Source organism: Idiotropiscis lumnitzeri, chromosome 10 (assembly GCF_059441095.1).
Source record: "Idiotropiscis lumnitzeri isolate Australia: NSW breed Sydney's pygmy pipehorse chromosome 10, RoL_Ilum_1.0, whole genome shotgun sequence".
Taxonomy (NCBI): domain Eukaryota; kingdom Metazoa; phylum Chordata; class Actinopteri; order Syngnathiformes; family Syngnathidae; genus Idiotropiscis; species Idiotropiscis lumnitzeri.
The window spans coordinates 8,977,801-8,997,756 of record NC_142400.1 but is presented as its reverse complement, the minus strand read 5'-3'; the positions used below and the strand labels follow the sequence as shown (position 1 = coordinate 8,997,756).

Genomic DNA, 19,956 nt, shown 5'->3' with positions numbered 1-19,956 from the left:
TCTTATATAAATACGTGCAAAAATTCTTTGATGCACCGACAAAGGGATAATTTATAAAATGTCACGGGTATATTTTGCTCGAAATATTAACGCAAGCCTAACGGTGTGTCAAGGTTAGTAATACCAACATACTCACAACACGACACAGTCGTCCTCGTCAGTGCTTTGAACAAATGAATTAATATTCCTTACATTGCTTTTCTTTTGCCGAGTAGGCGCATGAAAAAAAAATCATTGTTGATTCTTCACGCATTGGTTTAATCTTAGACGTCTTTGTACTTAGATTTAGTCAACAATGCGCTTCGTTTTTAAACAGGCATATTTTCGGTCATCTCACGGGAACAGTTCTTGGCTGCCTCCAGCCATCACGTCTGTTACGCCAATCTAGATCGAGAGTCAGCAACGGTTGAGGGAGCTTTTATTGAAAACATCTCAGGTACGTTTTCTAATTCCGTTTTGACTGATATTTTGTGACTCAAGGGCTAATTCGGGTTGTTTAATCAAATCACGTAAGTGGTCTTCCAAAATGGCTTGACTTGGCCTCAAACAAAGCTACGTAGAAGAAAATGGCAACGACGAACGAACTATATTGCAACGGATGTACCGAATGTGTGTGTTCCTAAAATGGCTTCCCCGTTCTGACTTTATTCTTCTATATTTTAACGTCAATCAGCGAAGAAACGGAGGAAATGGATTTCAACCCTTCAAGCCTCCAGTTTGCGAACAAAAGAAACCCGAACAGAGGGCCGCTCTGGAACGCGAAAAAATACGGCTCCGTAAGTATTTCCTGACAATGTCACCGGGAGAGGGATGCGTTTCCCGACCGTGTAACTGGTAGCTGTGGCTCTTCTGTCGAGATATAATTTTTTTTCTTTTCCTCCACTGAACACCCGTCACTATTTTGAGAACGAGAGCGTTAGCATGCACAACTTCTAGTGTTAAAGTCATGCCTCATTCATTCAGCCTGGGGCATCATGCAATGAACATAACAGCTTTGGCAGAAACTGAGACATAACATAACATGATGAGCAGCGGACACTTTTAGAACACCACAAGTGTTCATTTTCACCTTTTATTAGAATCACATTCACGACTGCACTTTGTGACGAATTGACTCTAATGGTGAAATAGTCGTTATAAGACTATTCGCTATCATCATATTGGATACAATTCCAATGATCTCATCCTCGATTTGAACTGAGAAACACCTCATTTCCTGATCGCGTTGACCCTCCTTAATCATTAGCTTGTTTGCAGTTTCCACCCATGTTAGTAATCCCAAACCGGGAGGCACTATTGTCTTATATTTGCGCCTTCTTCCTCGGGTTGGAATCTTTATTCAGACCCTTGTGTGTGGCGTTTATAAATTCTTTCCGTGTAAGAATTTATTTTTTATGTATTCTGTAGACTCCAGGCCCATCTTTGGTGGACCCAACCTCTTCCCAAAGTCAGCTGGGATGGGGAACCCAAATGAGGGCAAGCAAGCGCTAGTCAAAATGGATGGATGAATCCAAACATGATGAAATGGGGGAGATTTTAGTTGGGGGGAAAAAAAATCCTCATCATGCTTTTTCAGAATGGGATTGAAGTCATGGCCTGTATTTACAGGTGGCCACTGCCCTTTATACTCATTCCGTTAATATTTGTGTTTGCCGGACACCAAAAGCAAATTCTCACTTGATGAGAATTCACACTTACTCGTGGAAATTTGTACACCTGTAGCCATGGCACTGCTGATGCAGGGTGGCATAAGGCCGGGTGTGCATGGTGTAGTGAGAAGTTCAGTTCACAGCTAAGTGTCGCCATTTCACTAATACATCTATGTGTCTCTCTCCTTCATGTGGACTTATTCCCTCCTCTTGACAGGGCACGTACCGCTCGCAGCACTCTGCTGACATAGGTAAGTCTTCCATATGTGGTACATTGCCTGGGCTGAGAGAATTGAAGCTTGAGACCTTGGAGTCTCTGCTTCTTATCATGTTGGTGGCCTGTCCACCGCTCTCTGAAACCCTCAGCTTATTAGGCCTGTTGTGTGCCATTCAATACTATAGTTCAAGGGAGACTAATGATCTATAGCAGGGACAAAAAATTATCACAAATTTACCTCTTTATGGTAGCTTGCCAACCTGCAAGCATTTTGCACAGCAGGTATGGACTATTTTTATTTTTGCTTCGCACAAAAGTAATCACAGCCTTGAAGGATGGATGGTAGCTCGTCCGATGCAAAAACACTTTCTGCACGGTAGGCTGCTGGTGGGTGCACTTGATTCTCAACCAAGGAGACAGTGGTCGCATAGGTTTAATCCTCAAGCACGACCGTGCCTGGCTGCCCACTGCTCATCAGGCTGTCAATTTAATTGTGCATGAAAAATCTCCACAACACGGGGCAACGGTGTCCTGTCAAACTGGCTTTAAATGCCATTTTTTTACTCTCCCCCTTTCGGCCTGTCTGTTCTTTATGAACGGCACTGTCTCAGTATGAAGGGATCAAAGTCGACCCTGCGATTTTCCACCTTCGAAGGAGTATCAGAGCTTGCACACCACCTGTGTGTCAGATTATGTCACAATGCTGGGACCAGATAGTGAAGTTTGACACTCACATCTCCAACCCTATTCTGTTTAAAGCATTTGAAACTGTTGCTTTTTTTTAATATCCATTCCTCTTGTATTGTATAACTCAGTGCCACCACCCTGTTATTATACAAGGGGTTGGCAGTTTGAATTCTGAATGCTCATGTTCTTTTAATATAGACAGAATATCAAAGTTATGGCACGCTAACGTGCCCCGGAACTACAATACTTTTTCCTCCTACATGTGTTAATTTTCTTTGTGCCTTTAACGGGGTATTATTTTTGGACTTAACTGCTTTAAAGCGCTTGCTGAATTGTGCATGTTTGTTAACAAATCCTTTCCTCCATTCTCTGATACGGGACCTGATGTTGCAAACTCACCTTCATCTCAAACAAATATTAGGCACATTGTAGAACACATTTGTTGCTACTGATTTGCTTTGTGATGGTTAGAGTTCAGCAACTCTATTGCTGTTGTTTCACCAGTATACGTCCGAGGAACATCTTTCCACACTGTGCCATCACTGGCCAAACTGTTGCATGGGATCCCAAACGCCTTGCTCGGTAAGCTAAAGACTTTCATCTTTGTACTGTGACTGTGGGACAAAACACTCAGCGTTCTGAACAAATCAATTGTTTTCAGGTCTACAGTATGTGTGGGAGTACCGCAGCCCCAGTAAAACTGTCCAGCCACATTACGAGTGCAAGCTTTGCAAGGTGACACGCCTGCAGCATGATATGGTCGCGCATGTGAAAAGCGCTCAACACAACTTCTCATACCTGGTGAGTAGTTTGGCGTTTTAGGACTTGAGCATGTCGTTCACACAATTTAACGCTTCCAAATGTTATTGTATTTCCTGAAATGATGGCCTGTGCGCTACGGTGCTTATTCCCCAACACGACTGGCACCAGGAAAAAGTGTAATTGTACATTCACTCCACTAGGTGGCAGTGACACACAATGCCAGTGTGTTCGCAGGGAGTATTAGCTCTGTGGCAGGGGTGCCCAAATCCAATCCCCTGAGAGCCTTTATCCAGCCTGTTTTCGATATCTCCCTCCTCAATCACACCGGTTTCACATGATCAGCTCATCAGAAAGCTTTGCAGGAGCGTGATAACGATCCTAATTGTTTGAATAGAGTGTGTTGGAGGAGAAAGAAAAATGTACAAACCTGCATAATGGCTCTCATGGACCAGACTCAATTTGCATGCTAACTTTGAATAAAACAACAGAATAAAGGATAGATGATTAATGTAAATATTACAACACAATATTAAACACAATCCCAACTACTGCGCTAAGTAGATCACCCATCTTTATAAGGCGTGATATTTGCGCATGACCCACACCTGCAAAAAAAAAATTACTCTTGATTGCTATTTTTCTGTCAATGAAGAAAAGAAAGAAGAACATTTTAAGGTGTGTTTAACAATACACCTTTGTCTTATACAAAGAAAAAGGTCCATCCTGAGAAAGTCCCTTGGGAAAAGGAAGAACTCGTCAAAGATGCTGCTGTGAGGAAGATGGTTAAGGATTCTGCAGCAGAAGTGGCACAAAAGGGAGGGAGGGGACAAGTCAGGGTCAGTTTGGATTTGTATTACTATTTCAACAACTTCAAATTGAAAACATAACTTAATTTGCATGTTATTAGTGTCGTGTGGATCATGTTTTCCTATTTGTTTTGGTGACACTTTAGGTGGTCATAAAGGAGCCCTACAACGTGCCCGCATTCAAAAGCCTCCGTAAGTTATTTTTACTTTGAACTTGTCTGTGTAAAATATGACTTGTTTGGATCTCAGGGGCCACTTGGGTACATTTTGTCTGTTCTCAGGTAGTGCTGAACCCAAGCCATTGCCCACACCAGAAAACATGGGGCCAAGTGGACCACTATTTGGTAGGTTATGTTATTGAGCACCTTATTGTGTCCTGTTCTGTCATCTTATTAAACATTACTCTGGTTTCCTAGGTCCAATGTTCAATGACGAGTCATTTCATGAGGACTTTTCCCCTAATGAAGGTCCTTACAATGAATATGTGGATGAGTGTGAGCCAGACAGTTTTGACCAATTTGGACCTGAGCCATGTTTCCCAGACTCCAGGCCGGATGAATATCGGGATGAAGTTGAGCTAGCCGACTTTGGACGTTTTTCACCCGAGCAATGTTTCCCAGACGGCGATATGAGTCCAAGACCGTACGCGCATGGGCCCAGAGATGATCGTTTTAGCCAAAATAATGGACGTGATCGTTTTAACACTAGGCGAATGCTTCCTGGCCAGTACAAAGGCCCAGAAATCAAGCTGCCTCCCAGCTTAATGAACAGACCTATAAAGAAACCATTTCATAGGCCAAGACCCATGGAGGCACGACCAGACAGCGGCGGTGATTCAAATGAAGTGCTTCATTACTTGGTATGGCAAGCTAATCATTTCTCTGCTTAGCATTTGGCATACAATAATGAGGCCGAATTTTTCATTTTTATTTTTTTTAGGAGACTTTCCGGATAGAGAACGAGAATGACGCACAGTTGGTGCTGAAGGTGACACAGAAACTAACAGAGCAGCTGATGGAGTACAGACTGAACAGTATTGCGCCAAAAGTAAGGACCTTCACTTATGAAAATCTATAGAAATTAAACCCAGCCAGCTGGATTTATTGTTTGTACATGAGCAGACACATTCCCTTGATATGATGGACATCTGATTTAGGAACTTGACTTTCCAATCCTATGAGACACAATCCTCCTTCTTCTGTATGGCGAAGTGTCTTTTCTGCTGTTTTCGTCTGTCCATCTCCGACGTGGCACTCTGAGCTTTTCCTTTTTATAGTGTTTGCTCCTCCCCTGTACCTCGTGTAATCGTTATATAAATATTTTATTGAGGTTTGCGATTGGGTCATTCCGTGGTTGCTACTCCTCCTTCATTCTAACTCAACCTCAATAACAACCTTACTGCCAGTAACCTCAATAACTACTGCCAGGCACTACACGTGGCATTGTATGTAGTTATTGAGGTTACTGGCAGTAAGGTTGTTATTGCCGTTTGAACATCGCGATAATCACATCGTACGACGTGCAATGTTTCTTTTTTAGAACACGTAAAGTTTTGCTTGTTTCATAAAAGCAGCACGCTACACTATGCTCTACAGAAGGGGTGGGCAAACTTTTTGATTCGTGGGCCACAATGGGTTCTAAAATTTGACAGAGGGGCCGGACCAGGAGAAATACATTTAATTTTAAATGATAGTGAGTAAAATCATTACAACAATATAAATGTCTTTGAAAATCGCAGTATTTAGAAAATAAACCATGAACAAGGTTTATTCATTTCATTTTTTTCAAGTTGGGCGGGCCAGATTAAAATGTTTAACGGACCGCATGTGGCCCCCGGGCCGTAGTTTGCCCACACCTGCATTACAGTGTAGGGACCACACAGACCGTCTTGCTCACCCGTCCAGGTCAAACTTGGAGCAACTAGGAGCTAACTTATCACACTGGTCACTACCAAGTCTTCGTAACAGTAGTCCACAAAGGAATATTTGGTCATTCTGCACCAAAAATGTACAGCTGAATGACGCCTAGTTTCCTTTCTATCTGTCTTCCTCAGAAGTGGGCAATTTACAAAATTTTGCCAGTCTGTCATCCATCAGCAGCCTGGACACCAGTCCATCATCATCAATCTGTCTTTTTTTGTTTTAAACCAAACCAAACCGTAATCGTCAGTTCGTCAAGTTAATTTAACGGCACTTCCCTCAGTGAATTTCACCAGTCTGGCAGTTGGCCTCGACTTTTTTTTTTCCCGTAATGACAAAATGGCCACCTCTGGTATATAGTATCTTGAATAAAAGAGAAGACGATCGATTTGGTGATGACTGCCACATTTCTCATATTGTCAGTGTTTGTTTTTCCCTTTAGTTAATTAATGCAAAGCCTGACTAAGTATAATCATGTTTTAATCTTGATCACGTCCATTCTCCACAGGATCCCATTGAGAGTAGCTTTCCAATGTCATCGCCATCTTCCAGTCTGCCAAGAAGTAGTGATAGATACTCTCGCGGCTTACCTAACGGTACACTATCAAAGTCAAAGTTCACCTTTCCATCAGGTTTTATTCAGTCAGTAAAAAAAAGATGCATGTTGAGCTTTACAACTTGTGCTGTTTAAGCTTATATTCATCACCAGATTGTTACCACTAACATCCATGTAGTTTAATTTTCTTGTTGAATATTCTAAGTCCAGATTTACATGGCTCAACCTTCCATGGGTTTTAATAAATTCTTTTTCTACAGGTCAGTCTCTCTTCTTGGATGGTCGCCGCCGATTCTAGAAGTGATGCATCACCTCAAGATGTTCATCTTCACAGTGTGTTCATAAGCTGTGAATGTATAGGAGTAACTTTTTTTTAAATAACTGTAGATAACGCTTTGTAAACTTTTTGGAACAGTTTTAGATTTGTTAAAAAAAACATGTTTATAATTCACCCGAATTCCCAAAAAAACATGTTTATAATTCACCTGAATTCCTGAAATAAACCAATTACATGAGTTTTCTAATGCTAATTTATAACAGGTGTCCATATTAGTGAATGTAATGGAAAAAAAATGTCTACAACTGAAGAGGAGAAAAATGCAGTTCCTTGAAAACAGTCCTTTGTCTTGACATTTGTGGTGAAATTGACGATTATCCGAGGCCAATCCAAAAATGATTTGGGGACGGGGGTGCTATAAAGGTTGGAGGAGCTTCGGAAGACAAGACCTAGAAAACAGTTGTTTTAGTAATGACAAACACACACGTAAAATCTTTAGTCTTTGGATGTGTAGCTGCTCTTTTAAAGCAGGTCAAGGAGTTATGCACTTCAGTTGCGTTTTCTTCCGATAAGTCTTGGATGAGTTTATGGGCCATGGAAACAAGTTTCAAGGATTTGAACTGCACCATGGCCATCCATGCAAGAAGCCTTGCCATCGTCTGTTGGGACTATTTGTGTGAGAACTTGATTTTTTTTTTTTCCAGGCATGTTTAAACTAACACATGCGTTTTTGCTTCAGCACCCAGCTTCTTTTCCAGCATCTCATTTCTTATGTGGGATTTCCTCTTCCAGCTGTTCTGAGGCCAGTCATTTTTCCTTTTCATTCCCATCATTTCATCTTTGCTTATTGTGGACACTTTAATGTGGCCTGAGCCAACGAGCCAGCCATCACGACTCATTGCATGCTCGCAGTCTGTCATCTGGTTAAAAATTAGAAAGGCTGTATCCGTTCTGTCGCCATTTTTGTCAAGTAGGTGTTGTATTTTTGAGTTTTCTATTTCTCGACATTCAAATATTTGCCTTAATTCAGTTTTAGTTGTCAATAGAGGAAGATTGCAGACTTTGACAATATACTCTTCACATGGACGATGTACTCTGGCCTTTTTGGGAAGATCGTGTTTTTCCTCCAACCTGAGTATATGTTTGCGGTTGGCCGTATCTGTCAGAGAGTTCCTTACGTCCTTACGGCAAGCGTTTTCACATTCTTCCAACGCTATGTTCCACATCATCTCTGTGGCTTTTCGTACTTCCACACAAAAACGTCCCATGTACTGGTTGCTGAACTCCAACGCATCAACAGAGTCTTGCTTGTCATCAAACTTGACGAGGCACACGTGACGGTGTTCCAACTTCATGTTGGCGACGACCTCCCCTACCTTCAGCCCTTTGAAGAAAGAACTAATGTCCGCTTTTGTGATCGAGGCTGGCAGTCCAAACAGCCTCACATAGCCCGGGACTGACGTCTGTGCCTCTGGTATAATTGTGCTGCTTTCCTCTTGTCTGTCATATTTCGGCAAAACCACCTGTTGGTCACTTTGATAGGACTGGAGACTTTCCAGCACCGTACGAATACCCAAAATAAATGCGTTCTGTAAAGGGTCAGACGTCTGTGGCTGATCAGAATTCTCTACGCACTCACCAGGAGGAGAAAAAGTTGTAGAATTAACTGACTTGTCACATGTCAGTTCACCCTGACTCTGAACAAGAGGTTTAGATTTTCGCGGGGAGTGTGACTGGTCAGACGTCTGCAGAAAATCACCACGAACGATAGATGAAATTCTGACCTCAGGTAATTCATCACACGTTTGTGGGCTCCCGCTGGTAACAGGAATTGTTCTGGGATCACATGGCCTGTCGCGCATCTGTGGACACCCATTAACAATGGGGGGTTTCCTGGGATCACATGGCTTATCAAGACTCTGTAGGCAGCCATTAGGAATCATATTTGAGTGTAATTTGCGCTCAAGTGGATTTTCGAAAGTCTGCAGCTCTCCACTTGACACGGGTGGTGATAAAATCAAGGGAGAACACGTTGCCGCAGCTCGTGGATCACGAGGTGGAGAAGTCGGAAAATGAACGACTCGAGGCGCCGGGGCCTTTTCTTCTACGCATGGCAGCGATTCACTAGAGGGATGTTTCTTCTTATCCTTATAGTATGTTAGTTTATGTTCCAGTTCTGAAACGCTACTCATGCGTATAATCACCTTGGAGCCTTTCAGGGAACGCCCGCTGTAGCGCACAGCTCGTCGAGCCTCGCTTTGTGACTTGAAGGCTATGAAGGCCTCACGTTGCGGTCCTCCCAGGATCCAGATCCAGACTCCACGCACCGGGATGTGCAAACGGGGGAAAAAGTCCCGGATGTCCTCGGAGCTCGCGTTCACGTCGAGTCCCTTTAACCTCACGATGCTCGCCATTTTTTCCTTCATCCCTCGCCCTTAAACAAGAAGGCAGGAAAAATACATGAGTCAAAAGCGCGAGGGGAAAGGGTAGGCTGGTTGGGGGGGGGTTAAGAACTAATAACTCATTTAGGCTGGAGAGTTACTGACCGCTCTTCCCCATCGTAGTTGAGCCAAGAGTGGTGAGGCGGGCGAACGTGACTGCGAATGTAGCCTCCGCTTGCACTCAAATCCCGCCTTTCCCTTGGTCCACGGTGATTGGTTGAGCAACGTCTTACGTCACGCACATTTCTTCAGCGCCCATCAAATCAACGGCAGGAGGATGAAAACCTTCACCCATTCTACAGAGAGGGTAAACGTATTTTTCTGTCTGAAGTCAATTAAATAAATAGTACAATATTATGAATATTAAGAGATTTTTTTAAATACCCTGTAGTAATGGGTGCAATAATTTATTATACAACGTTTGGAGGGGAGGGGGGGGTTCATGTACTCCTAAATTGAATCCCAGGTACCAACAACTCAAGAGATTATTTTAAAGTATGTCCTTCTTAAACAAGATTGAGAAATGTATTAACAATCAACACTTTGTTAAAACGGAATATTTTAACAACCAAATTACAATTACAAACAAGGCCCCTAAATCAAAAATGGTTTGTTCCACCCAAACACTCCGACCAATCCCTAACCGGGCTCTGAGCCCATCACAGTTTGTAAACTTGACTCGACTTAATTTATGGGGTGTAGCTTTTACCTTCTACCACTCAGGACCTTACCAGCACTCTGTTATAATTATCAGTCCTTGTTATTACTAAATTTAATTGTAGCTCACTAATTATGTTTTTAGTTTAGCTGGTCTTTTTTTTCTAGCTGGGAAACGTCAAACTCAGCACTCGTTCATGTGCTGCAACAATTTCATGTTAGGGGCCACTATGCTCTTTAAAAAACAAAAAAACAATCCTCCAATCAAGGCCGTCCCTGTCTAAACACAGATCATGCACTGTACGTAATTCCCAATCTTCCGTAGAAGGCCCCATTTTTTGTGACAGGATACATTGCGATATCATCGATCACGCGAGCATTGCATGTCATGCGCGTACACTCCGAAAAGCACTTCACTTGTCAACCAAAACTATACCCCCCCCTACATAAGCAAACTATTTTTGTGACATGTAAATGTCTGTTCGCCCCTAGCAACAAGCAACTCACTATTATCGTCGTTCAAATTTCCATCAGAATCCCCCCAGCGACCACCCCCACCCCCATCGATGGGGCATGGAAAACGGCTGTTGGGGGTCCTGCAAAAGAAATTTAGCTTTGGGCCCCAATTTGGTCAGGTGCGGCCCTGGCTTGATTGATCATGGGCTACCGATTTTCGTTGGGAAGTACGTAGATCAGCAATGTTGATCGAAGCCCAAAGCCCACCGCACGTTTTTTTCACACTTATCAGCCTGAAGCCATGAGACCATACTGCATGCGGTGTATCATCCCCTCCCCCCTTTCTTCACACTGTGGGGGTGGGAAGCAACTGCCAATGCAAACAAACGTCTACCTTGGGGAACTTTTATGGTATTTTGTTTGACTTTATGCTTTTTTTAGTTTGTTGAGAATCCCAATTGTGTCACACTGCTAAAGATTACGTAAAAGCTGGTAAATTTCCGTTTTTACATGGTTCCTTTTTTTTTCAAAGCATGTAGCCAATAGCACTTAATATAAATTGAGCAATATACAGTGAATCCATGCTAACGGTATCGGCAGATCTCACTCATGGATTTTTGGAATTGGGAAGCATACTAAACCCTGATCGGCACAACCAACAACCACACATGCCACATTTTCCTCTGCCTTTTGTTGTTTACATTCACAAAAGTTTCCTGTTGTATTTTCTCAATGCAGCAGTGTACAGTACTTGTAGGGACTTTTGTAGTGGTTATGTGAATAATTGCTGCGTTGACAATTCCACTTCCCACATCTATTAATAAATAAAAGTACAATTTCTTTCTATCCACTACCGGGAAACTATTGCATAAAGCAGAGACAGTTTGCTCGTTTTTCTGTTTCTTCCTGTTAGGTTAGATCACAATATTATACGATCAATACAGAAATCGATACAGGTTTACAAGTAAAAGGTCATATCACAACAGTATCAAAGGTATGTTTATTCTGGTCACAGTTGTTGTTTATCCTGCCCACATCTGTACCCCTTTCATGTTTATTTAGAGTGGAGTTTGTTCGGTTGGCTTGACCTGGGTGCAGGTGGCTGGCTATGTTCTTTTCCCAGAATTGTTAATGTGTGAACCAAGATTAGCATGTCCGGGCAAATCCTGACATGCCTGCTTGCTGTATGCTGAGCATTCTAGGTGGGAGTTTAGGTACTTTCCACGATATGCTCCTCTCCAAACAGTCTGAAAAAGGGAACTGGCAAAGCAAACACTTGAGATGGGAGCAGCAGTTCTTTCAAAAGTCGTTCAATGCTTTATTATTGAATTCATCAACCCTGAGCTTCACGTCCACCCCAATTGGCACTGTACCAAATTTTACAAGTTCCGACATGATAGCCTACCACAAGGTCAGAACAAGAACTCTAAACCGTTGGTTCTATCTTAAATTAATCCATCCCTCAACGACATGTCTCTTTCATTAATGCAAAAGAAAGCCCTGGCTTTGCTCATTTTGACGGGGAGGAAGAGAGAAGCAGCAGAAAAAAGGGACTGGTGCGTCTTGACTAATGGCTCGGCAAGAACCTGGAGATTTTAATCTCGTTATCGCAAGGCTTCCTTCAATTGTCCACATGACGTGTATATAAGTACGTCAAAATAGCACTAAATCACTTTTCTAGCCTTTCTCCAATTGAAGCGGTTTGTCTGTCGTCATGGTGACCACCTTATCGTCGGAGCAGTTGTCTTCTCTCCGTTCCGTGGTGCCTGCCCCTCACAACATACACAATAGCCGTTTCTTAATTTGCGTTCTTGTCCATTCTTACATCTTTGTGATCGTCTAAAACATCATCAGTCGCGTCCCAAGTACTGTTCCAATTGAAAGTACAAATAAACCAAGAACGCACGGAATACCCGACTGTTGTTCTTATCAGCCTGCTACGAGTAGTGAAAGCTTGGCTAGAAAAATATCCCAAGATGCATTTCATGCTGCTATCATGAAAACAGTCAGGGCGGAAATGAACAAGTGCACAGCCTTTCTGATTGACAGAGATTTGCCTTCTAAGGAAGAACGTTCTTTAGAAGACAACTACTTGGTGAGTTCACAAGACCGTCCTTGCTAAGTGCAGCGTGAGGTATATTTTACCATCGACTAATTTTGATATGGCTTTAGTTCTCTTCACTTAACAATGAAGAGAGTAGGGGTTGATTAAATTAAAGTATCTGAAGGCTGTGCTAAGGTCTGCGAGGTGTTGGCTCCACAAAGGCTAGTTGGATGGCAGACATTCCATTGTGGGTTGTAAATCGCTTAGAGTCGTTCTCAAGAAAGTAGAGGGAGTCTTGCGTGTGACGTGTTGACCCTTGGGCTCTGGGGGAGACACGGTGGGGCGACTCAGCCGCCTAAAGCAGGCGTGGACAAACTACGGCCCGGGGGCCACATGAGGCCCGTTAAACGTTTTAATCCGGCCCGGCAAACTTGAGAAAAATTAAATGAATAAACTCTGTTAATGTTTTATTTGCTAAATACTCCGGTGTGTCAAACTCAGATATTTTGTTGTAATACTTTTGTTCACTTTCATTTAAAATTAAATGTATTTTATTTCTCAGATGAGGTGAGGTTACCAAAACACTCCATCCATCTGCTCCTGGTCCGGCCCCTCTGTCAAATATTAGAACCCTTTGTGGCCCACCAATCAAAAGGTTTGGCCACCCCTGGCCTGAAGGGTTTTGCTAGAGATCAAAAGATGTTTTCATTGCATGTCTAATAAGAGAGTTTGAACATTCATACCGCTCCCTATAAGAAGGCAGACGCCGAATCGGGGGAGCAAGCACTTAAGGCATTTTGGGGGACTCCTCTTGACATCAGCAAGTGATCAGAATAAAATTTCGTAGAGATGGACCCGTCATTCATGCAAAATCTTATCTCATAGAGTTTCCATTCAATGATACCCGTATTAATCTGCATAACAATAGTCATCACATACCAGTGCCTTCTCCAGGGTTTGTCACTTCCGCTCTAATCATCTCACCCATCCTCAGTCATTCTAACTCAACACTGAAACCACTACAGTATTTCGAGTACTTACCCGACATAACAATTAGTTATTCATCTCATCACATAAACAACAAAGACTTGTGGCAGTGTTTGTTTTTTATTCCATCATAAACAAAAAAAAGCCCTTTAACATAACTTGTTATATATTAATGACAATTTCTAACATTATGTAATTTTTTTATTGAACATTTAATCCCCACTTGACCTTCCGTGAAACGAGGAATGCCAAATACTTTCTTGCTGTGATTCTGCAAGAGGCAGAAGGACGAGTCCAAAACAGTTCAGGTACCTCGATTCAAACTTTTGCTGATTGCCATGATCTGGATGTCGGAGAATCGACAAAAAAATAATGACTTTAGCTTCTTATTTGATTTCATGTCTTTTTCAAGAATCCGTTTTTCTTTGTCGAATAATTATCACGCAATCGCATACTAGCGGAATCTCAGAAAGTCTTTCTCAGCTGTTCTAACTGAGCACTTTAATTACTGTAATATTTTGTGTTTGTCCTGTATTTAATCCTGACACGTCACCACTAGCAAACCTTGTGACATCACCTCCCCCATCTCATCATTTTAAAAATAAAGCCTTGTGATATAAAATGCTATTAACGCTGTCATAAACAATAAAGTCTTCTGACCGAAATTGTTTTCATAATATTCACAACAATTTACAACAATCAAGCAATGTCATTTTTTTTAGCTTTTTATTTTTGGACATGACACAAAAACAATTGCATATAAGTTTGCCTATTATAAGCAAATCCACAATAAACATATATTTAAAAAAAAAAAATTGAATAAAGCTGCATTTTATCCTAACTTCCCCAGAATTAAACTATGCTTATCTTTATCTAGATACAATTAGTACGTGAAAACGTTTATTATGATTGGTTATTACATTGTAATACAATCCTGGTTGTAATTGTAGCGCTAACATGACAGTACATTAACTGTTAACCGCGAATCGTGAAGCATCACAGCGCCACGTTGATACTGTATGATGTAGAGTGACTTTAATATGCATGCCTTTGATGCTCATCAGACTAACAACACGCAAACTGCAATAGTGCACAGGTGCACTAATGTTGCCGATTAAATAGCGGATATTGTTTCATTCCAAAATGGATGCACCATCGAACCCGAATGTCAGCAATCCATTTGATTCTGTAAGTCAATCTTGTATATGACGTCATGATAAAAAAGTGGGGTGACAGTGACTTGCTCACTTGGTGGAGTTTTTTTTTTCTCTTGCAGAAGATCACAGTGGAGGATGTGGTGAGATACAAGGCCCACATTATAGATGTGAGTAGACACAGTGTCATTTTGTACCAAGTGGCACGACAATCTAAAAATGGCCAATATATATATTTGTTTTGATTAAGCTGTCAAATTATGTTAACCCTTTAGTAGACAAGAGAGAGGAAAATCACTTCACTTGCATGCAAGGAGACAGTTCAAGTACAATTTGACTGGTACAAAAAGTGACTATTTCTCCTACGGTGAGGTCACGTGAGCAGGCGGGTCGCAACAGCCTCTTGCAACTGTCGATGCCCGACCAAAGAGACCGCAGAGAAAGATGTCTGTTTGCGATAAATCAATCAGCGGACGTTAGAGCAGGTGTGGGCAAACTACGGCCCGGGGGCCACATGCGGCCCGTTAAGTGTTTTAATCTGGCCCGCCAAACTTGAAAAAAATGAAATGAATAAACCTTGATAATGTTTTATTTTCTAAATACTGTGGTTTTTCAAAGACATATATAATGTTTTAATGCTTTTGTTCACTTTCATTTAAAATTAAATGTATTTTTTTTCCTCCGATGAGGTGAGGTTACCAAAACACTCCTTCCATCTGCTCCTGGTCCGGCCCCTCTGTCAGGCAGTTATTGCAAGGAATGGTTATGCCACCAAATAATAGAAGTTATTCACAAATACCAACTGGAATTCGCGACTTTAGTCTCATATTTGTGTTTTGATTTCAAACCTAAATGTCTTCAGTATACAAAGGTGGAAAGATATTGGAGTGATTTCCTGACCCTGATACACTTGGTTGTGTTTCACAGACTGCTCTGGGTGTGTTGGCTGGTCTGGTTGTGTTTTTGTCGCTGCTGAAGACAATCAGCTGGAAGAGGAGGGTCGCCTCAGCGGCCATCGACTTGAGGGTAAAACTTGCGCGATGTCACAATTTTCCAGTTGATGATGTGAAACCTGATGATAAAGTCATCATCTCATGTTCTCCTTTCATCCCTTTGTCATTCTTATTAGATTATATTCATGTTTCTCTTGTTCTACGCTGGAGATCTGGCCAATGTTTGCGTCCTTGTTACTCTCGCAACGGGAGTCTACTGGCTTATGCTGTCCAAGGTTGGCTTGATTTTAATCGTGGGAAATAAATTCTTGATTTATTGTGACTTATAAACTAAACATCAGTAAAATTAAAAAATGCATATATTAGATATATTTTAGTTGAAAAACATGCAAATGAGAATGAATTACCAATTTATTATTAAATACAAAAATCTGACATTTGACATCCTTAGTACCAATGTCAGTATGAGTAATTGGCTCATTATTGAGCAAAAAGATTTGCCTACATTTTCAACAGGTGTAAATGTCAGTGCAAATGTTTGTTTGTTGAAAGTGACCGGTGACTGTCGACGAGTCCAGTGTGTAGCCCACCTCTGACCCACAACGACAAGCACTGTAGAAACCGGATGGATGGATTTTTGTTTGATCTAATTTTTAATTTACGATTTGGGCTTTGTTATATTTTTTTTAGGCCCAGCAGCAAGTGTCTGTAGAACTGCCACCACCCAGTCAGGAAAAGCATTTTGTGACGTATGTCATTTGTGCTTTTGCGCTCAAGGTGAGTCAACTGCAAAAGTTGATGATTAATGCTGCTGGATGATGCGCATGTGTCAAATCGGGTTCATGTCCCCATTAGGGGTCAAAGGTGATGAAAGCGGTATGCTGTGAAGTTTCCATTCCCCGCGGGTCCAGGTTTAACCCGGATTAGGGGGGTATAAAGAAGGCCAGAACGCCGTTATGTGCTCCTTCCTATAAACTCCATTTAGGAAGCGAGCTGCAGCTGGCTGGCTGACTCCAAAACAAACTGCATTGCAGTTATCCAGCCTAGATGTAATAAAGAGTGGGACTCAAGGCTGACACAAAAAGTCTCGCCTGCAAAATAGGATCTAAACCACTCAAGCGCACGACCACTGACGCCCACTTGGTGCTGCAAATGAGCCGATAGAATACTGTGGTCCACCGTAGTCAACGCTGCAATCTTGTCCAACAAAACAAGACTCACTTAAGACAGGAGGATGTCATTAAAAACTCGTAATACAATTGACTCAGCATCTTCAAATCTGACTTTAAAACCTTCATCTTGTAATGTTCATCCCAAAGAGATTTCAACTGAGTGTGCATGACTTTTTCCAGATTTTTTTAACAATAAAATACAGCTAGGGTCTAAATTTGTCAACACAACTTGATCAATAAAATTTCTTGAGCAGGGGTTGCTCCACAGCATGTTTTAAAAAAAATTGTGTCCTTAAAGGCAGTGCAGTTCCTCCACAAGCTAATAGTGCAGTTGTCTGTGGATATTTTTTTCATTGACTGGGAGAGGCCTCGAACCACCGCTAGCCGTACGGTCACAGGTATAAACCTTTTGCTTTTGTCTTTGTTGCTAATACAGTTTTTTATTCCTCTACGCTATGCTCACTGTGTGCACTTTTTCTTTTTCAGCCAGTGGTCAGCAAAAACGTGACCTTTTACCCGTCAGCATTTGGAGGACCTACTTTGTGGCGAAAGAGTGGAACAAGATCCAAACCATCCGCAAGATCAGACCAACTTTTCAGATCATGGCTGTGCTCTTCTTCCTTGAAGTACTTCCCACTCCACACACACACACGCCTACTACTTTCACGCATGCGTCCTTTTTTTGTTCATTTCAAATTGTATCCTAACACCATCTAGGTGTTGGGTTTCTCTGAATTCACACTCAAGGAGCCCTGGCCACCATCCAAGTCCGCTTCACAGGTGGACACATCTTCATTCAGCGCAGTTCTGCGCTATGGTCTGGCAGCAACACTGTGGCTTTGCATTGGCCTTCTGCAGGTTTTCAGTTTAATTTCTCATTTTAAGAGTGAAAGCATGTCGCGTGTTTGTGGTCATATGGAAACATGAAAACAAAATACAGGTTCAATTCAGTCAATTTAAATATTGTTATAAAAAGGATTCACCATGTCTACTCAGGTCATATTCACTGCCTTTTACGAGATTTGCGTGGATGACAAAATTCGTCAATTTGCGGATCTCTGCTCGATCAGCAATGTGAGTTGCAGTTCTGTATTTTCAATATTTGCCTGTCTGTTAAGTTTCACTTCGGTGTGTTTTGTCTTTGCAGATTTCCGTGCTGCTCTTACCTCAGCGATGTTTTGGCTACTACATCCACGGGCGCTCCGTGCATGGTCACGCCGACATAAACATGGAGGAAATGAGCAATAATTTGAGGAGAGAAGCGGTGAGTCCACTTAGCGACTTTAGAGCTTTTTATCGCTCAAATCTTCAAGGCTAAAAAAAAACAAACTTTCTGGTCACCTAAGACCTATCTCCACGCTTTATTAAACTCACAAATCTACACAACCTACATTAACGTTCGACATTTTTTGTAGGTTTTTTTCTCCCACTGAGTGACTGACCTGATCAGCAAGATCAACTAAAAGTTACGGAAAAATGAAACAAGTTAAATTAACAAGTAATAAATAATCTAATGGCAATAAACCGCATAAATTACCCCTAGAATTATTTTGTCAATATGCACGCAAAAATTACGCAATAACAAAAAACTTCCTGAAAATGCCACCATCGCCTCTGTTTATTAATCTCATAAATCTGCACAAAAAATAATAATAATAGTAAAAATATTTATTTGTAAATACAAATAACTAGAGCTGGTCTAAGAATTTATCTCCATATTCCTGTCACTGCGGTGCAAGCACAGAGAGCCAATAAGGCTTGGCCAAAATTCACCATTAAGGCGCTTGAAAATTAACATCAGCTCATACTAAAATCATTTTGACCATGCCATTAATTAGAGCAAAACTTAACCGACATAAAAACTCAAGTGACATTAAAACTGCGTCCATTTTTTTGCTGTGTGAAGGAGTCACTGTGTGGCCAAAGAGGTCTTCTTCCCAGTACAGACATGCAGACTTTCCAAGTGGCCCTTTCCACACGGCTGCGCTCCCAGTATGACAAGATACGGGAGTCCTTTTCCAGGGTTTGTACCCGTCTCCCCTGGGAATGTTGTCAAGAAAACTGGAATCCATCACTGTCGTTCATGTCCAGAGATACGGATCGGCGCGACTCATCGACCCGCACTCAGCCAAGCAGTGGGAACAAAATATCCGGGCCTACCACACCATGAACCACTTCCTTGGATCGGTCATAGATCACGTTTGTGGCGCACTAATGTCGATATTATTGTTTTACGTTGAGATATCATGCGTATTGGTTCATCTCATGATATTTTTGTTCCCTCAGGCACATCCTGACATGGACTATTACGTGAGGGATAAATTAGCATTGGAGAGTGTCATGGGCATGGAGTTCCTTGAACCAATTGAGAAGAGCATTTTTTATAATGGTATAAAAATTGGGTTTGAACGGATATTTATGTTTGTTGATGCGTGCCTGACTTGTTTGTCCCCGCAGATGAAGCCCACAGTTTCAGTGATGTCCTTTTTCATGGCCATGAGAGCACACTGCTGATGTTTGACATGTTGTTCTTCTGCGTTGTTGACTTTGCATGGCAGAACTTTGTCCTCGCAGGACTGCTTACATACATCGAACAAATGGTTAGTATTGAATGCATCTAATGTGTGAAGAAGGATACTGATGTATAAATCGATGACTTGCCAACAGATATTTCGAAAGATTCGCATTAATGTTGGGAGGAAGAACATTGCCTACAAGACTCAGGTGGATGAGCGATTTCTGATGTGATTTCCCAGGAAGATTATTGAAAATGTTAATGTTGTCCATCGTATTATTGTCAATATTTTATGTTGTGCGTTCTGTTGCGTTACTGTTATTTTATGTTAAATGTTCTGTAAAGCGTTTTGTTATAGCTGCAGCTGTTGTGAAAGTGCTCTAGAAATAATGATGAATTGTATTTTATTGTATTATAAGATTTTATGCTCAACATCCCCACATCCCACTTTTAAAATAATATCACAATTTATACAAATGTTATGCATTCCGCCTCGCACAATGTATAGGATTTATTGGATTGGTTTGGCTTTTACCGATCATTTTGTTGCATCTCTTTTTTAATGGTAAGAATAAACACTGGTAAACACCAACCATTGTTCTTTATTTTCAATGAACAGGATCATTTGTATAAAGCAGACCAACGACCACAGGGCACATATGGACAAACAACCATTCACACTCATATCATATCTAAGGACAGTT

General features: G+C 41.6%; 3 protein-coding genes across 5 annotated transcripts; 2 read left to right on the top strand and 1 right to left on the bottom strand.

Moving 5' to 3' along the window:
• The first annotated feature begins 216 nt into the window (after positions 1-216).
• On the top strand, positions 217-7,115 carry LOC148329027 (uncharacterized). Its single transcript, XM_088307119.1, has 12 exons — positions 217-436; positions 674-776; positions 1,867-1,900; positions 3,058-3,135; positions 3,215-3,354; positions 4,026-4,151; positions 4,268-4,313; positions 4,403-4,465; positions 4,538-4,980; positions 5,061-5,168; positions 6,549-6,636; positions 6,857-7,115. Exons 2-12 carry the CDS (start codon positions 690-692, stop codon positions 6,892-6,894), a joined length of 1,251 nt encoding a protein of 416 aa, XP_088163245.1. The 5' UTR covers positions 217-436; positions 674-689; the 3' UTR covers positions 6,895-7,115.
• A 238-nt stretch (positions 7,116-7,353) lies between these two features.
• On the bottom strand, positions 7,354-9,555 carry rbm12ba (RNA binding motif protein 12Ba). The gene is made up of 2 exons (XM_088307118.1): positions 9,420-9,555; positions 7,354-9,307 (listed from the first exon to the last, which is right to left on the bottom strand). Exons 1-2 carry the CDS (start codon positions 9,430-9,432, stop codon positions 7,584-7,586), a joined length of 1,737 nt encoding a protein of 578 aa, XP_088163244.1. The 5' UTR covers positions 9,433-9,555; the 3' UTR covers positions 7,354-7,583.
• Positions 9,556-14,320: 4,765 nt separating this feature from the next.
• Positions 14,321-19,844, top strand: LOC148329025 (meckelin-like). Of its 3 annotated transcripts, XM_088306207.1 has the most exons (14): positions 14,327-14,782; positions 15,540-15,638; positions 15,742-15,840; positions 16,256-16,342; positions 17,036-17,135; positions 17,224-17,363; positions 17,455-17,595; positions 17,734-17,811; positions 17,885-18,001; positions 18,644-18,760; positions 18,829-18,936; positions 19,024-19,126; positions 19,195-19,337; positions 19,405-19,844. In XM_088306207.1, the coding sequence occupies exons 1-14, from the start codon at positions 14,672-14,674 to the stop codon at positions 19,483-19,485; spliced, it is 1,524 nt and encodes a 507-aa protein (XP_088162333.1). In that variant the 5' UTR covers positions 14,327-14,671; the 3' UTR covers positions 19,486-19,844. The 3 variants fall into 3 exon arrangements, with proteins under 3 accessions (XP_088162332.1, XP_088162331.1, XP_088162333.1); XM_088306206.1 differs by having other exon boundaries at positions 14,321-14,782; positions 17,485-17,595; positions 18,829-19,126; XM_088306205.1 differs by having other exon boundaries at positions 14,322-14,782; positions 18,829-19,126.
• The last annotated feature ends 112 nt before the right edge of the window (positions 19,845-19,956 follow it).